The sequence below is a fragment of the Salvelinus fontinalis genome, chromosome 4 (genome assembly GCF_029448725.1).
Source record: "Salvelinus fontinalis isolate EN_2023a chromosome 4, ASM2944872v1, whole genome shotgun sequence".
NCBI lineage: Eukaryota > Metazoa > Chordata > Actinopteri > Salmoniformes > Salmonidae > Salvelinus > Salvelinus fontinalis.
The window spans coordinates 13598436-13622310 of NC_074668.1; the positions used below are offsets into that span (position 1 = coordinate 13598436).

Below are 23875 nucleotides of genomic sequence, written 5' to 3' on the forward strand. Positions count from 1 at the left end.
ACATTACATGTGAATGTGTAAAGTGTATTGCACTTATTCCACAAGCCCCTCTACTGACATACATTCAGGGAGAGGTCATTGTTAGACTGAGTTTGAATTATGGTCAGCATATGGAACAGAGAGATGAGAAATTGTCACTCATGTCCAAATTAATGTCATTGAAGAAAGACTAGTGTTCATACATCACACACTTGTTTTATTAACGTGTTAAATTGTTCCTCTTGGCTTCGGACCGCTGGTCTGTGCTGTGAAACACAGAGAAAACAGGCTGATGCTCAAGCCTTGGCCAGTGACCCTAGGGTCAAAGACAGTACAGAACAGAGGTGGATATATCACCGCCCTGTCTCCACAGCACACAATGTTCACTTTTAGGGGACACAGGTGACCATACTCAATTCCTTTAACAAATGAGGTCAGAAGCACATGTCTTTTCGGGTACTGAGCAGGGAATATCAGTGAGGCTCAAAACGTTGGTATGGGTTGGAGCCTTCAATGTTTTGTTGGAGCATCTGCGTGTGGGGGCTTTACTTTTCTACCTATGTAATGCCTTAAAAATAATTCAGTACAAATAATGGTTTAAAATAGGGTGCCCCCTTCAGTTCCACTGAACATCACGCCATTGGTCCCCAGCGCCTGCTTATTGAGAAGCTCTGTCTAAACAGGGATCAGCAACTAGATTCAGCCGCATGACGATTTTTTCTGGAGTGGATGGTCGGGGTGGCCAGAACATATTAACAAATCATTTGTAGACTGACCAAATTGACCGCAAGAAGCTCAAACATTTGCCCAAAACATAATAATTCTAAACCTGATTTCCTGGTGTTTTACAGTATTTTATGTCCAACAATAAAAAATAAAACCATCTAAAAAATAATTGTCCTAAAAAAAAAAAAAAAATCCTCCAAAACTTGGAGGTCCAAATAAAACCATCCACGGGCGTCCAGTTGGGGAGCCCTGCTCTACGATGATGCAATGGTGTGAAACACCATTACCAATTCACCATTATTACATACAATAACAGTGAGTAGATGAATGCAATCTTTGTATTGATTGAGGTTTGTGTACAGTTCTTATTGTGAACATTGCTGCTCTAGCTGTCATTAGCATTACAGGCCTCTGGCTGGATGTCCCACGGAGAGAAACCCTTCAATCTTCCTCATGAAACAGACATCCCGTTAATAAGCTCAGGAAAAGAACGCTCTCTTGGTGGGTTTCTCTGGGATATCGGAGGCTTTCTTCCCTCTTTAGAAAAAAAGAGAAACATTTTGGAAAGGAAATGTGCGCCGGATTGTCCTGATAGTCTCAGGGTCTGTTTCAGTCTAATGCTCCATGTCCATCGTTTATTCATTACTTTGGCATTTCCTCAGCCGTGTAACATAATCTGGATATCAGTGACAAGCCTGAAACATGGAGAGGATTTAGCCCTGACGCACACACACACATGCACACATACGCACAGACATTTAACAAGCCCCCACGTTGTCTGTATACTCATGACTGCTTTGCTTTGTATAATAACACAGCATTGCTCTTCACCTCGCCGCCATTGTTTTTTGTGGCTTTAGTGATATTCCCTGCCATCTCCTTGGCGTGTGCAGCAGTGTATTTTGAAGCAGTCTTGAAGGAGTCTCTAACACAACCTTTGGAAGTGGCATGTCAATGGGTTCTTGGGACAGTCAAACAACACCCGTACATTTGTCTGGCGTTTCCATCTGCTGACACAGTAAATGTCTCCCCGCTGAAATATACCACAAATAGAACCACTTGGAGAGACAGCTCCCTGTAATCTACTTGGTTGGCTAGGCAACACTTAGCATACCAAAGCAAAGGAGGTAGAAGTTGTCTGTCTCTGTCCTGCTGCTCTCTCACTTCTTAAATAACAGTCAGTTGAAGCACAGCTGGCAGATCTCCCATGGAGAAGTACTGTATTAACAGCTGTCAGGTCTCCCATAGAGAAGTACTGTATTAACAGCTGTCAGGTCTCCCATAGAGAAGTACTGTATTAACAGCTGTCAGGTCTCCCATAGAGAAGTACTGTATTAACAGCTGTCAGGTCTCCCATAGAGAAGTATAAACAGCCGGTAGGTCTCCTATAGACAAGAATAAACAGCCAGGGAAGATTAAGGGGAAATACACTTATTTTATATATATCAAATCAAATGTTATTTGCCACATGCTTAAACAACAGGTGTAGACTAACAATGAAATGCTTAGTTACGGGCCCTTCCCAACAACGCAGAGAGAATATATAGAACTAATAGAAAATAGAAACATAATAAATACACGAGTAACAATAACGTGGCTATATACACTGGGTACCAGTACTGAATTGATGTGAGTCAACAATATAGATAATAAACAGTAACAGCAGCATATGTGATGAGTCAAAAGAGTTAGAGCAAAAAAGGATCCATGCAGATAGTCCAGGTAGCTATTGGTTAACTATTTAACAGTCTTATAGCTTGGGGGGTAGAAGCTGTTTAGGGTCCTGTTGGTTCCAAACTTGATGCATCGGTACCGCTTACCGTGTGGTAGCAGAGAGAACAGTCTATGACTTGGGGGGCTGGAGTCTTTGACAGTTTTTAGGGCCTTCCTCTGACACCGACCGGTATAGAGGTCATGGATGGCTGGAAGCTCATATGGAATACCCTCTGTAGCGGCTAGCGGTTGAAAGCTAAGCAGTTGCCATACAAAACGGTGATGCAGCCAGTAAAGAGGCTCTCAATGGTGCAGCTGTAGAACTTTTTGAAGATCTGAGGACCCAAGTCAAATCTTTTCAGCTTCCTGAGTGGGGAGAGGCGTTGTCGTACCCTCTTTATGACTGTGTTGGTGTGTGTGGACCATGATAATTCCTTAGTTATGTGGACACCGAGGAACTTGAATCTCTCGACCTGCTCCACTACAGCCCCGTCGACGTGGATGGGGTGTGCTCGGCGTTCCGTTTTCTGTAGTCCATGATCAGCTCATTTGTCTTGCTGACATTGAGGGAGTGGTTGTGGCCCTGGCACCACACTGCCAGGTCTCTGACCTCCTCCCTGTAGGTTGTCTCATCGACGATGGGGATCAGGCCTATCAACGTCATGTCATCTGCAAACTTAATGATGGTGTTGGAGTCGTGGGCGGCCACGTAGTCGTGGGTAAACAGGGAGTACAGGAGGGGACTAATCATGCACCCCTGAGGGGCCCCCTTTTTGAGGGTCAGCATGGCAAAGGTGATGTTGCCTACCCTCACCACCTGGGGGCGGCCAGTCAGGAAGTTCAAGATCCAGTTGCAAAGGGAGGTGTTTAATCCCAGGGTCCTTAGCTTAGTGATGAGCTTGGAGGGCACTATGGTGTTGAATGCTGAGCTGTAGCCAATGAACAGCATTCTCATGTAGGTGTTCCTTTTGTCCAGAAAGGGTAGTGTGGAGTGCAATAGAGATTGCGTTATCTGTTGATCTGTTGGAGCGGTGTGCAAATTGGAGTGGGTCCAGGGTGTCTGGGATGATGGTGCTTATGTGAGCCATGACCAGCCATTCAAAGCATTTCATGGCTACAGACGTGAGTGCTATGGGGCAATAGTCATTTAGACAGGTTACCTATAGGCCTGGTCTTGAGTGTCTTATGGCTCACACAAACTCCCTCCACACTTTATAGGCTATTATTAAATCTATACCATGGTTGCACATTTTCATATCACAAAATATTGATTTGTAACTGGTTTCTGAATGGGACTTTGCAGTGTAAGTGGAGCCTTTTTTTATATCAATCCCTACATTTATATCCTAGTGTTTGATACACATGCAATATTAAAGCCTTATGCAGGCAATTTACTTTCAATATAAAACTCAATTGTACACAGAACATGGAGACAGGAGAGTGCCCTTCATTTGCCAACTCCTTTGCTCCTGCCAGCAGCTTTCTACTGCACCAAGGGCAACCCCTGCATTTATAGAAAGTAGAAACATAATCCATGTATGTTGTTCCAGATCCAACGACAACAGAAATACACAGAACTACCAATAAATGGAGGGGAAAAAGTCACAACGTCAAAAGTTTATTACCAAGTCTTTATTTTCAGTTTGGTCTTTTGTTCAAAAAGATAAATGGCATTAGAAAACAAAAAACACCTCCACCAAGGGATGTGTGCATACAAAGGTAACACAAATGTGAAAAACGCAAATTATGTGTATCATGCTTTAGAAAAGTCTGTTTCTTTTTCATGTGACTGCAGTTAGTAAACCAGGTTCAATCAAATAACCACATGCCACCTGTGTCAATGCCATCTAGGAGAGTGAGAGAAAGGTAAGCCTAAATGCAACACAAAAAGAAAAGAAAGATCACCTCCTTCATTTGTATATTCAGTTTTACTGACCAATATTGTCTACACTAGGCTAGTGGTTATGGCTATAGTCAACACACATCTCAGTTGTCAACCTCCTGCATGTCCAGTGGGTCCATTTTAGTGTTGTAATGCTGAGGGAACACTGTAAAACATTTAACATAATATGGAGACATATAGAAGTCACGTGGTATTTCTAGTCACTCTCTTTATTTACCACTTTACTCTCTTTATTTACCACTTTATATGCACTGCATATAAAAATATTCTGGTTAATGCCCTTGGATATTATCATTCCAAAATTAACTTCACAAGAGGCAAATCTCAAGAGTGAGTTAAAATTGGTAGCAAATACTTTGTATTTTTTGCTCTTCGAGTCTGGACTGGACCAACTTATTCGAGTCAGGATTTAAGTCAGACCCTGCCTTTCATTGATTTGAAGACAAAAACTGCTCAACATTGTAAAAAAAAATTCATCCAATTGGAAACTCTCAAAGCGGATGCCTCTTATGTGATGCTGTACAATCAACACTATAGTAGGTCGAGATTTTTTCTTCACTGACATTTAGCTGAAATTATACCTAGGAATTGTAGCGATTTCAATCTGAGAATTTTGTCCAATATAATACTGTACACTAAGTAAGGTTTGGGTGAGGGGCAAGTGTGGGGAGGACATATTAAGATTCTCTCAAAAGAGTTACAAAAAAACTATTAAAAACTATTTGACAAAGCAATATGCCACACATAGTGACATAAAAAGAACATTAGAAAAAGGCAATATAAACACTTTGTAAAAAATAACAAAACGGGTTATATCAGTTACAATAATTGCTCAGTATGACTTTTGATGATCTATTGATCTAAACTATCTATGAAGAGGAGTGACAGTCCGGGACACATACATTCATGTTATGCTTTAAACAGAAATGTTACAAGATCAGATCGCAGTTCATAAAGTTGAGAAGCACCCCAAAGGATTCTTAGTAAGAGGGGGAAGTATTTAGATGTTGAGGAGAGACATGCATTATTAAAGTAACACTTGCAAAAAGGGTCTATGAGTTAGCAGACAAACTTTTTTAAACTTTGGAACAATATTCTACACGCTTAGAAAAAAAGGTGCTATCTAGAACCTAAAACGGTTCTTCGGCTGTCCCATAGGAGAACACTTTGAAGATCCCTTTTTGGTTCCAGGTAGAACCCTATTGGGTTCCACGTAGAACCCTTTCCCCATAGAGTTCTACATGGAACATAAAAGAGTTGTAACTAGAACTAAAAAGGGTTCTACCTGGAACCAAAAAGGGTTCTCCTATGGGGACAGCCAAAGAACCATTTTGGAACCATTCTTTCTATGGGTATAGTTCACCGTTTCAGGACATACAGGAAAGTTAGCTTGCTGACTTGAATCTCCTTTGTGAAATGTTAGATGAAGATTCACTTGAGATGGGGATTAACATTTGATTTTGTTGTTGTTGTTGTTATTTGTTTGTCGTAGTTTGTGGTAGCATTACCGTGCAAGTGTTACTGATAACAGAACTGCCATAGTCAAACTGTGGTTATTATGTTAATGAAATTTAGCCCATAAACTGCTTGATATGCATGTTAGTTAGACCTGAGGCATTTTGTCACAGACAATTTTTTTCATTTTTTGAAACTTCAAAAGCATTCCCTGGCCAAATAGAGCATAAACGCTCCAATCATTATTTCTTCACACACTCAATTTGTGGAGGACAAAACAAACGAGGATGATGTAACTCATCCAGGCCTGGTCTCTGTCACAATTTCAACCATGGTGATGTGTTATTACATGACGAGGAATAACTCTTGTTTCAGCTTATAAAATATATTTAGGTCATTGCAGTATGAAAATTTGTTTTGACAAAATTCATAGTTTGTAAGAATTTAAAAAAAGTTAGCACAGTTTTGGTAAGGTAATGAGCTCATGCTAGTTCATGCGAATTAATTCCCGACATGTATTGGTGTTATTGTTGTCATTTTATTTCTTTGGTGGTTAAGTTGGTATTGTGCACAGGGCTAAGTCCTGGCATTCCCTCTTCACTGCTGGCCCTTGAAGCAGTAGACACCAAAGAGCTTTTGCTTCTTGTCAGGGAATCCCACAAAGCGCACGGCCGCCTCTGTTGGGCTGCAGTTCATGCGGGGCCTGGAGATGGGGTAGCGGACGCTGCCGTCAGCCAGCCAGCCAGAGTCGCAGCGGTCATAACCGTTCAGCTTCCAGGCAACGTACATCTGGGCCACATTGGCGATCTCAGCCCCGTCATCCTGGCATGCCCGAACAGCCTCTGTGAACGTCAGCTTGTCGGGTTGCACCAGCCAGTAGAGACGACCTGAGGTCGGCCAAAAGTCAACAGAGGATTTGGGTTGGGGGTATTCTGCCTCACTTTACAAAAAGGTCTATTAGCTATGTTGATGAACTCTGCCCTACTGCAATGTATGTCCATCTATTTCTGCTACTTGAATAATTGTGTCTCAATGATACATAACACACTGCATTTTTAATGATCAACTGGAAAACAACCACACGAAGGAAACACCAACTCACCCTTGAGGCCAGAGGTGAAGCAGAAGACATCGTAGTGGCTCTTGGACTTTTCACGCTGGCCATAGTTCCTCAGGCCCGCCCTGGCGTTGGCACCTCCACAGGGCCCTCTAGGTTTGGTGATGGGGTACTGCACGGACCCGTCATTCAGCCAGCCGGCGTTGCACCAGTCCATGCCACTCCTCCAGGCCTCGTAGAGCTGGTCGAAGGAGGCCACCACAGAGTCCTGGTCCAGGCAAGCCTGCTCGGCATCGTGGAAGTTGAGGTTGTATCGGCCCAGCCGTGGGGAGTAAGGGAACACCACACCTGGGAATGACAAAGGAGCTGAGGTTAAGTGAAAATGCTCTCAAAGCCGGTGTTGGGAGAATATATTGACAAGGGGGTTGTTTCGTTGAGGGCGCGGCAAACTGTGCCAATATATCCTCCAAACAACTGGCTTTGAGGGCATTATCACGTTTATACAACAGGTTAACAACAAATTCAAATAATTATTGATAGAATTTCATGAAAAACTTTATTTGATTAATTTATTTTTGTTCTTAATCTATGGACGTGACCCAGTCGTTCTAAATGTTCCGTTGTCATAATGACTGTTAACGTTCTTATCCCTTGCTTGCCAGCTAGCCAACTTTGGCTAACACAGTCATGACAAACAGTGCAGCCAGAATAACAGCAAAGTAGCTTAATTTGTGTTTGTCTAAGCTGTTTTCTAGGGATTTTTGGGGGGATGTATCCATAACAATGAACTAATGATGCACGATATCGCCTGGCATAGAACATTTGCTTTCTTGCCAGAGGAGCTAGCCAACTACACAGCAAACACAATCAATTCAAACTGAAACTGGAATGACAGCAAACTAGCTGCGTTGTGTGTGTTTATATTGTCAGTTCTTTGTTTATATCCATAAAAATAATGCTGATTCATGATTTCGACTGGCTGAAAAAGCTGCCAGCCTGTCTGTCTCGTCCGAATTTCAGTATTGAAACAATGTTGCAAATTTTGGAGAGAGACAGACAGTAAGGTTTATGCAAATCTCCGCTGTTGAAAACCAAATGCTAGTCTAAAAGAAATGGGAGATAATTTCTAAATGCCTTTTACAGTGGAGATTAACTTCATAAATTGCCTGGCTGGGCTGATGAAACAGTAGATTGTGCAGTCAAATGGAACAGTAAATAGGCATTTTAACGTCACAGCTATAGCCGGACGGTAACTTGACGAATAGACACTGGTTGGAACGAGGTTTTAACCAATCAACATCCAGGATTAGACCCCTCATTGTATAATGTAAGATTAATTGTTCTCGTTTAACAAGTTGGAAAATATTTTTTTCCTTTTTATGACAGATACTATTTTGAATGTATCCTTTAATGTAATCACCACAGTGGATAGAAACACGTTGCATAGTTACCCATGCTGTATACATTCGAAGTCGGAAGTTTACATACACCTTAGCCAACTATATTTAAAATCATTTTTTACAATTCATGACATTTAATGCCAGTAAAAATTCCCTGTCTTAGGTCAGTTAGGATCAACACTTTATTTTAAGAATGTGAAATGTCAGAATAATAGTAGAGAGAACGATTTATTTCAGCTTTTATTTCTTTCATCACATTCCCAGTGGGTCAGAAGTTTACATACACTCAATTAGTGTTTGGTAGCATTGCCTTTAAATTGTTTAACTTGGGTCAAACGTTTCGGGTAGCGTTCCACAAGCTTCCCACAATAAGTTGGGTGAATTTTGGTCCATTCCTCCTGACAGAGCTGGTGTAGTAACTGAGTCAGGTTTGTAGGCCTCCTTGCTCGCACTCGGCCACTCCAATACCTTGACTTTGTTATCCTTGAGCCATTTTGCCACAATTTTGGAATTATGCTTGGGGTCATTGTCCATTTGGAAGACCCATTTGCGACCAAGCTTTAACTTCGAGACTGATGTCTTGAGATGTTGCTTCAATATATCCACATAATTTTCCGCCCTCATGATGCCATCTATTTTGTGAAGTGTACCAGTCCCTCCTGCAGCAAAGCACCCCCAAAACATGATGCTGCCACCCCCGTGCTTCACGATTGGGATGGTGTTCTTCAGCTTGCAATCCTCCCCCTTTTTCCTCCAAACATAACGATGGTCATTATGGCCAAACAGTTCTGTTTTTGTTTCATCAGACCAGAGGAAATTTCTCCAAAAGTACAATCTTTTTCCCCATGTGCAGTTGCAAACCGTAGTCTGGCTTTTTTATGGTGGTTTTGAAGCAGTGGCTTCTTCCTTGCTGAGCGGCCTTTCAGGTTATATCGATATAGGACTTGTTTTACTGTGGATATAGATACTTTTGTACCTGTTTCCTCCAGCATCATCACAAGGTCCTTTGCTGTTGTTTTGGGTGTCACGATCGTCTATGGGTGAGAGAGAGGACCAAGGCGCAGCGTGTGCAAAATACATTCTCTTTTATTTAGAGAAGGGAAAACCACGAAACGAACACTGAATACAAACCAAACAAAACAACAAACAACCGTGAAGCTAAATGACGTAAGTGCAAAGACAAGCAACAAACGTTAAACATAGACAATTACCCACAAAACCCCAATGCCTATGACTGCCTTAAATATGGCTCTCAATCAGAGACAATGAACCACAGCTGCCTCTAATTGAGAACCAATCTAGGCAGCCATAGACATACAAACACCTAGACAAGTACCCTGACCCCTTTACCATACAAAACCCCTAGACAATACAAAACACATACCTTCCCCATGTCACACCCTGACGTAACTAAAAAACATAAATAAAACCAAGAATACTAAGGCCAGGGCGTGACATTGGGATTGATTCGCTATTTTCGCAACAAAGTACGTTCATCTTTAGGAGATAGAACGCGTCTCTTTCTGAGCGATATGATGGCTGCGTGGTCCCATGGTGTTTATACTTGCAATCTATTGTTTGTACAGATGAATTTGTACCTTCAGACATTTGGAAATTGCTCCCAAGGATGAACCAGACTTGTGGAGGTCTCCAATTTTTTTCTGAGGTCTTGGCTGATTTCTTTTGATTTTCCCATGATGTCAAGCAAAGCTGCACTGAGTTTGAAAGTAGGCCTTGAAATACATCCACAGGTACACCTCCAATTGACTCAAATTATGTTGATTAGCCTATCAGAAGCTTCCTAAGCCGTGACATAATTTTCTTGAATTTTCCAAGCTGTTTAAAGGCACAGTCAACTTAGTGTATGTAAACGTCTGTGATACAGTGAATTATAAGTTAAATAATCTGTCTGTTAACAATTGCTGGAACAATTACTTGTGTCATGCACAAAGAAGATGTCCTAACCGACTTGCCAAAACTATAGTTTGTTAACAATATATTTGTGGAGTGGTTTTAAAACGAGTTTTAATGACTCCAACCTAAGTGTATATAGGTGTATAAGTGTATAAGTGTATATAAACTTCCGACTTCAACTGTACATACAGTAGATAGAAATATACCGTAAATGAAAACATACAGATACACATAAAACATAACATACTGAGGTGAGGAATATGATTCTAAAGCTGAATACAGACCATTATTCATTTTAAACCAGTGGCACCGTGTTTGTAATTCCAGTTTCAGGAAGTGTATGGAACAGAGGATTTTGGATTTATGTTTTACACACTCGTCCTACTGTCGGTTTACAGACCCAGACATCCAGTGGGATGAAGAATGTGTGTGGTCCTGGGTCTAGACCGGACCAGTCATGAGGGAATGGGGGTATCTGACATACGATCTGATAGTATATGTTAGTGAGTGTAAGCCATTACTCTTCTTGGTCTTGCGGCTCCTGGTGAGTGTTAAAAGAGCAGCCGTCTCCAGAGAGACAAAGAATCTTCAGACTTCGCTAACTGCCTAACTTCGTGGCTGTCTGCCCCTCAGCAGGGAAGGGAGATTCATCTCACGCAAGCTAGGTGTGATCTCTGCTCTTTTACCAAACAAGCTGTTCATGTTTTAATTAGGCTGCAACTGCCAAGCTACAGATGTATGACCTTAATTTGATCTCCCTGTGGCTTGAGATATTTCCTGCAATGCAGGAACTCTAAAACGTGGAGTGTATTTGAGGTTTAAAAGGCCTCTGAAGTTTGTAATTTCTACTTTGAAATTTCAGACTTGATATATCCTTACGAAAAATGTGTCAACTCCGACAAAAATGTACATTAATTAAAATACTCATAATAATTCACATTTCCTGTTGCTGCAGGATTATTTTCCTGCTATAGCAAACCGGCTCACATTAAGATCTATGTATGTAAGTATGTATGTAAGTATGTTCGGCCAGAACAACCTGAATGCACTATAATACAAAGTACAAATGGAACTTCTGGTGTCAATCATTGGGTGGTTCAGTTATGTAATTAACAGCTGTAAAACAGCAACTTGAGTGTGATGGTTTTGTAATGGAAGTAATTCCTTTGACTCAGACTTTGCTGGTCCACTCCTCTATTGTCCTGTTAAATATTTTATTTGTCCGGCCTCCACCCAAATGTAATCCCTTATAAATGTGAAAACCCTGAGGGGAAGGTGGTTATCATCAGGCTCTAGTGATTGTTGACATGTTCTTGGAGAGCACAGAATTTGACCTCAACATCACTTCTTCAGCCTAATGTACTTTGTGTCAGAGATGTAAGAGGAAGCGAGACATTCCACTCCCTCATTTTATCTGGTTCATGTACAGTCAATTAACTAAGTAGACCAGACCCAGATGCTATTGTATTGATGCCTAATGGAGAGCCACCCCTTAATGTCTTTCAATCATTAACGGCCTGAGTAAAACATCTGCATTTAACCCCCATCTTTGCTTTGTGTCACTGCTACTGTAGCTAACAGAGAGGGTGACATTTGACCACTGCCTGTTTATCCCAAGATAAATCAACCACTTCTCTCTTTACCCTTTGGGAATGGTTAAGAAACGATTAGGAGCCGATAAAGCAAGAACCATCCCTGTAAGACAGTAGATTATCCTGGCATTGCTAAATCAGCATCTGTAGTTACATCTGTTACAAAACCCTGCATCCCATGGTAGCCTAAGTACCCGAGTGCTGGACTGTCAGATGTGTACAGCCGCAAACAGAATAACATTTTGATTTGATTACCGGTACTTTGAAGAAAAATCACAACCAACATTAAGGCTTTTTATTGGACTATTTTGTTCCAATGTTAACAATGGCTAGTTGTACCAGCATGTTTTCATTATGGCTAGCGAACTAGCTTCTCTCTGTTAAAGATTCATTTTCTTACCCAAGACCCAAATCTCCTCAGGCGTTCTTGGCCCAAATAGGAACGAAGACCATATAATAGTATTGAATGCATTTAGGCTGACTCAGTTTTACTGATAGATGATTTGCCATGTGGTTGTATTTGTGCCACATATTAAAAGGAATAACAGGACTAATTTCATCATTATACAAATGGTATAAGTAAGGAGGATGTCTGGATAGATGTGGAGTGGTATTAGTTCAGATGGAAAATGTGTTTTAGTTTACTGCAGTGTTAGACTGAGTGAATGTATTCAGCACAAAATCTGAATAAATGAACAAAAGATGTCAGCTCTTTTGTCTTTTGTCTCTCTGCAAAGAAATCAATAATGTGGTGGTGAGGTGTTGAAAATAAGGGAACAGCCAATCCGTGAAAAAGATTTATTGGCTCTGGTCTTTAAACCATTAATTTCCACCAGACAGTAGTCCATGGGTAGGACTAGGGCGGCTTAAGAGCTTTGGGTCAGTAACCGAAAGGTCGCTGGTTCAAATCCCAGAGCCGACTAGGTAAAAATATATATATATGCCGAAGTGCCATTGCGCAAGGCACTTAACCCTAATTGCTCCTGTAAGTCACTCTTGATAAGAGCGTCTGCTAAAATGCAAAATACTTTCCCCCCCTGCAGGTCAGGCTACTTGGTCTTGAAAAACTCCTCTCTATTTACAGGGTAAAGTATAACCACAACATAAAGACAAAGAAGACAAGATACAATGGTGGGGGGTGATGAGGAAATGTGGGATGATGCGATGGGATGATGCGATGAGATGACGCCCATCGCAGAGCTGGGGGCAGAAGTAAAGAGAGAAGGATTTACCATTGCTGTAGCCTACACTACCTTGCACCTCCAAGGTAACCTCATGGATGACATCATCAATGCCATCAATGACCTCACAACGGAACTTTCCCACGTCATCTAGGGACACGTCGCTAAGAACCAGTGAGGCGTCGTCATCGTCGGCCTCCTGCAGGTGGACGCGACCCTGGAAGCTGTCGTAGCTCTTTTTGTGGAAGCCCATGGACACTAGCACATCCTCCTCCAGGGACTCGTCTGCAGACAGCTTGGTCCACTTGATTCTCATGCCCACACTGCCGAAGGACATCCCATGCTGGCGGTGGAGCCGGCATGGTAGAGTGACGTTGGAGCCACGGCTGGCAAACACCTGGTTCTGATCACCAAGTTCAGTCTCTGTGAAAGACAAGAGAAGATGTAGAGTGTGTTAAGATTCAATAAGGCATCAGAACAACAGGGGCGAATACTGAACAATGTTGTATTAATTACTGGTGTGAGTTCAGAAAGGACCGCTTCCAAAAAGCAGACTGACACGTCTGGTAATGTTTTGAGGGAATAATGGGTTTATCCATACGTATTAATGATTGTGTCACGATCGCGTTGACATGAATGAGAGGACCAAGGCGCAACATGATTTGAATACATCTTCTTTAATTTATAACGACGAAGATGATCACCAAACACTTATACAACACTAACAAAAACAACAAACGTGAAACTTCAAACGTAAGTGCACACACAAACTACTTACGTCTACATATACATAAACAATGACCCACAAACAGCTAAAGCCTATGGCAGCCTTAAATATGGCTCCCAATTAGAGACAACCGAAATCAGCTGTCTCTAATTGAGAACCCATTCCGGCCACCATAGACTTTCCTAGACAACTACACCCAACATAGACACAGCTAGACACATACACTCAACACAAAACCATAACCTACAACCAACACCCCCTCTACCATATAATACCCCAAAATACACACATACCCCATGTCACACCCTGACCTAACTAAAATAATAAATAAAACAAATAATACTAAGGCCAGGGCGTGACAGATTGACGTTCGAGGACATTCAAGTGTACCAGAATAAAGATGGTCCACAAGAATTGTGGCTTTGCATGTGGTTTGTTGGCAAGAAAATAAGTATTAAAGGATCTCTGAAAAATGCACCTCTCAACATTGCCTATAAACCACTTTTTAAAACCCCTAATGACTGTGGCTTGGAGTTGAACAATGTTAATATAGCTATGAGAACTTCAGACTGTTTGTCACAAAACCTCTTTCCCATTGTGGCATGGCTCTGTCTCTTGCAATAATTTGCAGAGTAATTTGCCATGTTCCTGGCACTAGCGGTTGAGTAGGGGAATGGGGGGCAGTTTAAATTGACTTTACTGTATAAGGTTATCTGTATAGTGTCTTGTGGTAGGGGTGTACCAGCGTGAAACTGTCTGTCACCAAAGATTCCTTAGCACAAAAATATAATTTATGGTGTTTGTGTGTTATAAAACACATGCACAGAAACACACATATGCACACACACACACACACACACACACACACACACACACACACACACACACACACACACACACACACACACACACACACACACACACACACACACACACACACACACACACACACACACACACACACACACACACACACACACACACACACACACACACACACACACACACTCACTCCCCTTTCTGTTGGGTCCAGTAAGCTCTATCATCAAAGTGGGCCTCTAGTCCTGATTAGATTCCACTTTGTGGCACCAGCCAGTCTCCCGCCTCTGGAGCAAATCACCAGCAGCTGGCTTTCACCAAACTGTATACCACCATCCACTCTGGCTTTCACCAAACTGTATACCACCATCCACTCTGGCTTTCAGAAAACTGTTTACCACTGCCAGCTCTGGCTTTTACAAAAGTGTATACCACCACCAACTCTGGCAGTTACCAAACTGTATACCACCGCCAGCTCTGGCTTTCACCAAACTGTATATAGTACCACCGCCAGCTCTGGCAATTACCAAACTGTATACCACCACCAACGCTGGCAGTTACCAAATTGTATACCACCGCCAGCTCTGGTAGTTACCAAACCATATGCCACCGCCATATTTGGTTTTCACAAAACTGTATACAGTACCATCGCCAGCTCTGACAGTTACCAAATTGTATACCACGCCAGCTCTGGCAGTTACCAAACTGTATACCACGCCAGCTCTGGCAGTTCCCAAACTGTATACCACCGCCAGCTCTGACAGTTATCAAACTGTATACCACAGCCAGCTCTGGCAGTTATCAAACTGTATACCACAGCCAGCTCTGGCAGTTACCAAACTGTATACCACGCCAGCTCTGGCAGTTCCCAAACTGTATACCACCGCCAGCTCTGACAGTTATCAAACTGTATACCACAGCCAGCTCTGGCAGTTACCAAACTGTATACCACAGCCAGCTCTGGCAGTTACCAAACTGTATACCACCGCAAGCTCCGGCAGTTATCAAACTGTATACCACAGCCAGCTCTGGCAGTTACCAAACTGTATACCACAACCAGCTCCGGCAGTTATCAAACTGTATACCACAGCCAGCTCCGGCAGTTATCAAACTGTATACCACAGCCAGCTCTAACAGTTACCAAACTGTATACCACCGCCAGCTCTGACAGTTATCAAACTGTATACCACCGCCAGCTCCGGCAGTTATCAAACTGTAAACCACAGCCAGCTCTGGCAGTTATCAAACTGTATACCACAGCCAGCTCCGGCAGTTGTCAAACTGTATACCACAGCCAGCTCTGGCAGTTATCAAACTGTATACCACAGCCAGCTCCGACAGTTATCAAACTGTATACCACCGGCAGCTCTAACAGTTATCAAACTGTATACCACAGCCAGCTCTGGCAGTTACCAAACAGTATACCACCGCCAGCTCTAACAGTTATCAAACTGTATACCACCGCCAGCTCTGGCAGTTATCAAACTGTATACCACCGCCAGCTCCGGCAGTTATCAAACTGTATACCACAGCCAACTCTGGCAGTTACCAAACTGTATACCACCGCCAGCTCTAACAGTTATCAAACTGTATACCACAACCAGCTCTGACAGTTATCAAACTGTATACCACAGCCAGCTCCGGCAGTTACCAAACTGTATACCACAGCCAGCTCTGGCAGTTATCAAACTGTATACCACAGCCAACTCTGGCAGTTACCAAACTGTATACCACCGCCAGCTCTAACAGTTATCAAACTGTATACCACCGCCAGCTCTGGCAGTTATCAAACTGTATACCACCGCCAGCTCCGGCAGTCATCAAACTGTATACCACAGCCAACTCTGGCAGTTATCAAACTGTATACCACAGCCAGCTCTGGCAGTTATCAAACTGTATACCACAGCCAGCTCTGGCAGTTATCAAACTGTATACCGCAGCCAGCTCCGGCAGTTATCAAACTGTATACCACAGCCAGCTCTGGCAGTTATCAAACTCTATACCACAGCCAACTCTGGCAGTTACCAAACTGTATACCACCGCCAGCTCTAACAGTTATCAAACTGTATACCACAACCAGCTCTGACAGTTACCAAACTGTATACCACCGCCAGCTCTGGCAGTTATCAAACTGTATACCACAGCCAGCTCTGGCAGTTATCAAACTGTATACCACAGCCAGCTCCGGCAGTTATCAAACTGTATACCACAGCCAGCTCCGGCAGTTATCAAACTGTATACCACAGCCAGCTCCGGCAGTTATCAAACTGTATACCACCGCCAGCTCCGGCAGTTATCAAACTGTATACCACAGCCAACTCTGGCAGTTACCAAACTGTATACCACAGCCAGCTCTGGCAGTTACCAAACTGTATACCACCGCCAGCTCTGACAGTTATCAAACTGTATACCACAGCCAGCTCTGGCAGTTATCAAACTGTATACCACAGCCAGCTCTGGCAGCTACCAAACTGTATACCACAGCCAGCTCTGGCAGTTATCAAACTGTATACCACAGCCAGCTCTGGCAGTTATCAAACTGTATACCACAGCCAGCTCTGGCAGTTACCAAAATGTATACCACGCCAGCTCTGACAGTTATCAAACTGTATACCACAGCCAGCTCTGGCAGTTACCAAACTGTATACCACAGCCAGCTCTGGCAGTTATCAAACTGTATACCACAGCCAGCTCTGGCAGTTATCAAACTGTATACCACAGCCAGCTCTGGCAGTTACCAAACTGTATACCACAGCCAGCTCTGGCAGTTATCAAACTGTATACCACAGCCAGCTCTGGCAGTTATCAAACTGTATACCGCAGCCAGCTCTGGCAGTTATCAAACTGTATACCACAGCCAGCTCTGGCAGTTACCAAACTGTATACCACCGCCAGCTCTGACAGTTATCAAACTGTATACCACAACCAGCTCTGGCAGTTATCAAATGCTAGTTTATTACTCATTAACCCCCGAGATTAAATGTTTGTCTTTCATCCGGGCCAGCTGACTTATGTAAAAAAGTTGTTGGGCATCCCACCAGGGCAGGAAATAAAGTCTTCCATTGATCAGTTTACAGAAAAAACTTTTCCCTCCCTCCCTTCTTCCCGGCCTCCCCCCTAATAAGGCCACCCTTCAGTTCAGAGAGTTAGGTGCTATTAGTCACGCCACCCTTCAGTTCAGAGAGTTAGGTGCTATTAGTCATGCCACCCTTCAGTTCAGAGAGTTAGGTGCTATTAGTCATGCCACCCTTCAGTTCAGAGAGTTAGGTGCTATTAGTCATGCCACCCTTCAGTTCAGAGAGTTAGGTGCTATTAGTCATGCCACCCTTCAGTTCAGATAGGTAGGTGCTATTAGTCATGCTACCCTTCAGTTCAGAGAAGTAGGTGCTATTAGTCACTCCATGTGAGTTCCCACAATCTCCCTGACCTCTGTTAAGTCTTCATGAGAGTGGTGCTTTGTGGGGATTCCACCTAGTGGTTGCCTACACACATCTCTCTAAGCCCAAGCCGAGACATGATGGATGCACATGGCCCATGACCCCCTCACCACTGGTGTAGCCCCAATCAATAAAGCCTTGGCAAGAGTCCCAGGAAATTCAGCACCTTGGGCCCAGACAGAGCAGTCAATGGTCACCACACATCAGCCTCTTCTTAAATACAATACATAGCAAAAGGTACAGTTGAAGTCTGAAGTTTACATACACCTTAGCCAAATACATTTAAACTCCGGTTTTCACAGTTTCTGACATATAATCCTAGTAAAAATGCCCTGTCTTAGGTCAGTTAGGATCAACACTTTATTATAAGAATGTGAAATGTCAGAATAATAGTAGAGAGAATTATTTATTTCAGCTTTTATTTCTTTCCTCACTTTCCCAGTGGGTTAGAAGTTGCCATACACTCAAATAGTATTTGGTAGCATTGCCTTTAAATAGTTTAATTTTGGTCAAATGTTTTGGGTAGCCTTCCACAAGCTTCCCACAATAAGTTGGGTGAATTTTGGCCCATTCCTCCTGACAGAGCTGGTGTAACCAAGTCAGGTTGCTAGGCCTCCTTGCTCGCACACGCTTTTTCAGTTCTGCCCACAAATTTTCTATGGGATTGAGGTCAGGGCTTTGTGATGGCCACTCCAATACCTTGACTTTGTTGTCCTTAAGCCATTTTGCCACAACTTTGGAAGTATGCTTGGGGTCATTGTCCATTTGGAAGACCCATTTGCGACCAAGCTTTTACTTCCTGACCGATGCCTTGAGATGTTGCTTCAAAATATCCACATAATTTTCCTCCCTCATGATGTCATCTATTTTGTGAAGTGCATCAGCCTCCTGCAGCAAAGCACACTCAAAACATGATGCTGCCACCCCCGTGCTTCATGGTTGGGATGGTGTTCTTCAGCTTGCAAGCCTCCCCCTTTTTCCTCCGAACATAACGATTGTCATTATGGCCAAACAGTTCTATTTTTGTTTCATCAGACCACAGGACATTTCTTCAAAATCTATGATCTTTGTCCCCATGTGCAGTTGCAAACCATAGTCTGGCTTTTTTATGACGGTTTTGGAGCAGTGGCTTCTTCCTTGCTGAGCGGCCTTTCAGTTTATGTCGATATTGAACTGATTTTACTGTGGATATAGATACTTTTGTACCCGTTTCCTCCAGCATCTTTACAAGGTCCTTGCTGTTGTTCTGCGATTGATTTGCAGTTTTCGCACCAAAGTATGTTAATCTCTAGGAGACGGTCTCCTTCCTGAGCGGTATGACAGCTGCGTGGTCCCATGGTGTGTCACGTTCCTGACCGGTTTTCTGTTATTTTGTATGTGTTAGTCGGTCAGGGCGTGAGTTTGGGTGGGCAGTCTATGTTATGTGTTTCTTTGTTGGTAAAGGGTGACCTGATATGGTTCTCAATTAGAGGCAGGTGGTTTTCATTTCCTCTGATTGAGAGCCATATTAAGGTAGGTGTTTTCACATTGATTGTTGTGGGTGGTTGTCTCCTGTGTCTGTGTTTGTCGCGCCACATGGGACTGTCTCGGTTTGTTTGCACGTTCGTTCTTTTGTGTAGTCATTTTCCTGTTCGTGAGTTCTTTGTTGTATGTAAGTTCGCATGTCCAGGTCTGTCTAGGTCGTTAGTTCTGTCTAGGTCGTTAGTTGTTAGTTATTCAAGTATAGTTCGTTTTTGTCTTGTTCAATAAATTCATTAAGTCCTATGACAACGCTACATTTTGGTTGAATCCCTGCTCCTCCTCTTCGGATGAAGAAATCCGTTACATGGTGTTTATTCTTGCGTATTATTGTTTGTACAGATGACAATGGTACCTTCAGGTGTTTGGAAATTGCTCCCAAGGATGAACCAGACCTTGACTGATTTCTTTTGATTTTCCCATGATGTCAAGCAAAGAGGCACTGAGTTTGAAGGTAGGCCTTGAAATACATCCACAGGTACACCTCCAATTGACTCAAATTATGTCAATTAGCCTATCGGAAGCTTCTAAACTCATGACATTTTTCCTGGAATTTTCCAAGCTGTTTAATGGCACAGTCAACTTAGTGTATGTAAACGTCTGACCCTCTGAAATTGTGATACAGTGAATTAAGTGAAATAATCTGTCTGTAAACAATTATTGGAAAATGACTTGTGTCATGCACTTTGACTTATTCCACATTGTGTTGTGTTACAGCCTGAATTCAAAATATATTAAATATATTTTTTCTTACCCATCTGAACACAATACCCTATAATGACAAAGTGAAAACATGTTTTTACACATTTTTGCAAAATACAGAAATATCTCATTTACATAGGTATTCACAACCCTGAGTCAATACTTTGTCAAAGCACCTTTGGCGGCGATTATAGCTTTGAGTCACCTTGGGTATGTCTGTATCAGTTTTGCACATCTGGATTTGGGGATTTCCTCCCATTATTCCTCGCAGCTTTTCTCAAGCTCTGTTAAATTAGATGGGGAGATTTTCAATGGGATTCAAGTCGGCTTTGGCTGGACCACTCAAGGACTTTCACATTCTTGTTCTGAAGCCATTCCAGCGTTGCTTTGGCTGTATGCTTGGGGTCATTGTCTTGTTGGAACATAAATCTTCGCCCCAGTCTCAGGTCGTTTGTACTCTGAATCAGGTTCTCATCAAGGATTTGCCTGTATCTGGCTCCATTAATTGTTCCCTCTATCCTTACCAGCCTCCCAGTCCCTGCTGCTCAAAAGCATCCCCATAGCATGATGTTGCCACCACCATGCTTTACGGTACTGATGGTGTTAGACGGGTGATGAGATGTGCCTGGTTTACTCCAGACATAGAGCTTTTCATTCAGGCCAAAGTGTTGCATTTTTCTCAGGGGTGCCTTCCTTCTGGCCTCTTTCCCATAAAGCCCAGATTTGTGAAGTGCTGCAGAGACTGTTGTTCTTATGGCAGGTTCTCCCATCTCATCCAAGGAACCCCCTCTTTTGCCCTCAGAACAGCCTCAATTTGTCGGGGCATGGACTCTACAAGGTATCAAAAGCGTTACACAGGGATGCAGGCCCATGTTGACTCCAATACTTCCCACAGTTATGTCAAGTTGTCTGGATGTCCTTTGGGTGGTGGATCATTTTTGATACACACGGGAAACTATTGAGTGTGAAAAACCCAGCAGCATTGCAGTTCTTCACACAAGCCGGTGTGCCTGGCACCCACTGCCATACCTCGTTCAAAGGCACTTAAATATTGTTTCTTGCCCATTCACCCTCTGAATGGCACACATACACAACCCATGTCTCGACTGGCTCAAAGCTTAAAAATCCATCTTCAACCTGCCTCCTCCCCTTTATCTACACTGATTGAAGTGGATTTAACAAGTGACATCAATAAGGGATCATAGCTTTCACCTGGATACACCTGGTCAATCCATGTCATGGTGTCCTTAATGTTTTGGTGTATATATATTTTTTAAACAGGACAAATCTGTTGGCACATGCTCCTGTACCCCCTATGGGTATCACACCTCTGTTGACATTGCTTGTTCTGATATTGCTGCAGTGGAGGGCAGGACAGCTCATAATAATGTCTGGAATGGAGCAAATGGAATGGCATGTATTAGCTACCATTCCACTTAGTCCTGCCCAATTAAGGTGTCACCAACATTAACGTTCCACCAACCTCGTTCTGATAGGTCTTCATTTCTTGTTCTTTTTGGATTAACTTTTGAATTAGGTGTGTATTGTTATTGTATTGCTAGATATTGCTGCATTGTTGCAGCTAGAAACATAGGCGCTCCACTGCACCTGCTATAACATCTGCCAAACTGTGTACACGACCAATAAACTTTGATTTGATGCAAAGCAGACTTTTCACATCCCCTTCCCTTTGAGCAGAATATGTCTGGAGAAATAATCAGCAGCATTTGGTGAACACTAAGTCCCCTTTTGAGTTATAGATCAAATTGTCAGTACTAACTGGTGTCCCAGTGGCATCCTAGCCAGTATCCCTTCCTCCCTCTCCTTCTGTGCCTGACTATCTCCTGGTGCCTCTTTAATTTGCTCTGAATCTCTCTACATCTGTCTCTTCCTCTATTTTTCTTCCTCTTTTGTATCTCTCTTGGGTTCTGTTCCACATCTGTCTGGCGGAGGCTCACTCAGAGAGTCGTATAACCGCGGGCTTCTTGAGCCACACCAAAGCCATGACTTGAAAACGGTTCCACTGGCTCTTCAACGGGAAAATACTTTTCAACATGGATGCAAGAACCACTACCAGGCGCTCCAGGTTAAATGCTTCCCGGTTCAGTCATCTCTCCCTCCACCCCAGCTTCCTCCACCCCTGTTTCTCACCTCAAACTCTAAATCCCAGAACACAATACTTCTATGCACACAGAGCACATAGTCGATGCGTGGCTGGATTTACTAGCACGGACTATACATTATCAGTTGCAACTATCCTGTAGACTGATTTAAAGAACAGAAGTGGGGCTGCCTTACACATTTTATCTTCCCCTATAGCCCTAAATCCAACTGCTCTTTCCTCCACCCATCCCCTCATTACCGACCAAACGCACGCCAAGTGTATATCCCACTTCTGCTACAGAATGACACAATGGCTCCTCATCAAAAGCACCAGGCGTGCATGACCCCAGCGTCCCTGTGGAACACCTTCGACACCTGGTAGAGTCCATGCCCCATCGAATTGAGGCTGTTCTGAAGGAAAAAGGGGGAGCAACTCAATATCAGGAAGGTGTTCCTAATATTTTGTACACTCAGTGTATATCAAGCCTTAGCTTATTTACACAGGGCTATTTGTTTGGCAGGTAGCCTAGCAGTTAAGAGCATTGGGCAAGTAACGGAAAGGTTGCTTGTTCAAATCTGTCAATGTGACCTTGAGCAAAGCACGTAACCCTTATTGCTTCTTTACGTCGCTTTTGATAAGAGCATCTGCTCAATGACTAAAATGTCAATGTAACGTATACAAACTGTTCATTAAACCATTTCCAACCATTTCCCCCCCACTTATTCACAAATCGAATTAGCATAATAAAACAATCCCCATTAAAATGTCTGTGGAAGGTGGCAGAGGTACAGCACTGTTTGTCAGACCAGGACACATCCCGGAAATTGGTCTTCTCCAAAAAACATCTGAATTGTGCAAACTAATATGGCACCTCGATGGAAAGATGAGACTCTCATGAATATGATGGTGTTCTCTGTTTTTCTCTATGACACCCATCTTTCTTTCCATGTATGAATTTGTTATTCAAATGAAATTGTATTCATCACTTGCGCCGAATAAAACTGGTGTAGACTTTATAGTGAAATTCTTGCTTACAAACCTTTTCATGCTGAGTAAGAGGAATAAAATAAAATACACAATAATGGAGCTATGTACAAAAAACAAATCAATGTGAAGAGGTATGAGGTACTTGCGGTAGATACAGTTGAAGTGGGAAGTTTACATACACTTAGGTTGGAGTCATTAAAACTCGTTTAACAACCACTCAACAAATCGCTTGTTAACAAACTATAGTTTTGGAAAATCGGTTAGGACATCTACTTTGTGCATGACACAAGTCATTTTTCTAACAATTGTTTACAGACAGATTATTTCACTTATAATTCACTGTATCACAATTCCAGTGGGTCAGACGTTTACATACACTAAGTTGACTGTGCCTGCAAACAGCTTGGAAAATTCCAGAAATTATGTCATGGCGTTAGAAGCTTCTGATAGGCTAATTGACATAATTTGAGTCAATTGGAGGTGTACCTGTGGATGTATTTCAAGGCCTACCTTCAAACTCAGTGCCTCTTTGCTTGACATCATGGGAAAATCAAAAGAAATCAGTCAAGGTCTGGTTCATCCTTGGGAGCAATTTCCAAACGCCTGAAGGTACCACATTCATCTGTACAAACAATAATACGCAAGAAATAACACCATGGGA

General features: G+C 42.7%; 1 protein-coding gene across 2 annotated transcripts in view; it reads right to left on the reverse strand.

Moving 5' to 3' along the window:
- Positions 1-4035: 4035 nt before the first annotated feature.
- LOC129853130 (hyaluronan and proteoglycan link protein 1-like) overlaps positions 4036-23875 on the reverse strand; it is a 31296-nt gene continuing 11456 nt past the window's right edge. Inside the window, exons 2-4 of one of the 2 annotated variants that reach the window (XM_055918854.1) lie at positions 12993-13343; positions 6879-7181; positions 4036-6663 (exon numbers count right to left, since the gene is read on the reverse strand). In XM_055918854.1, coding sequence (XP_055774829.1) covers positions 6374-6663; positions 6879-7181; positions 12993-13343 — 944 coding nt within the window. In that variant the 3' untranslated portion in view covers positions 4036-6373. Of the gene's footprint in view, positions 6664-6878; positions 7182-12971; positions 13344-23875 lie in introns of both variants that reach the window. The other variant, XM_055918853.1, reaches the window with a different exon arrangement.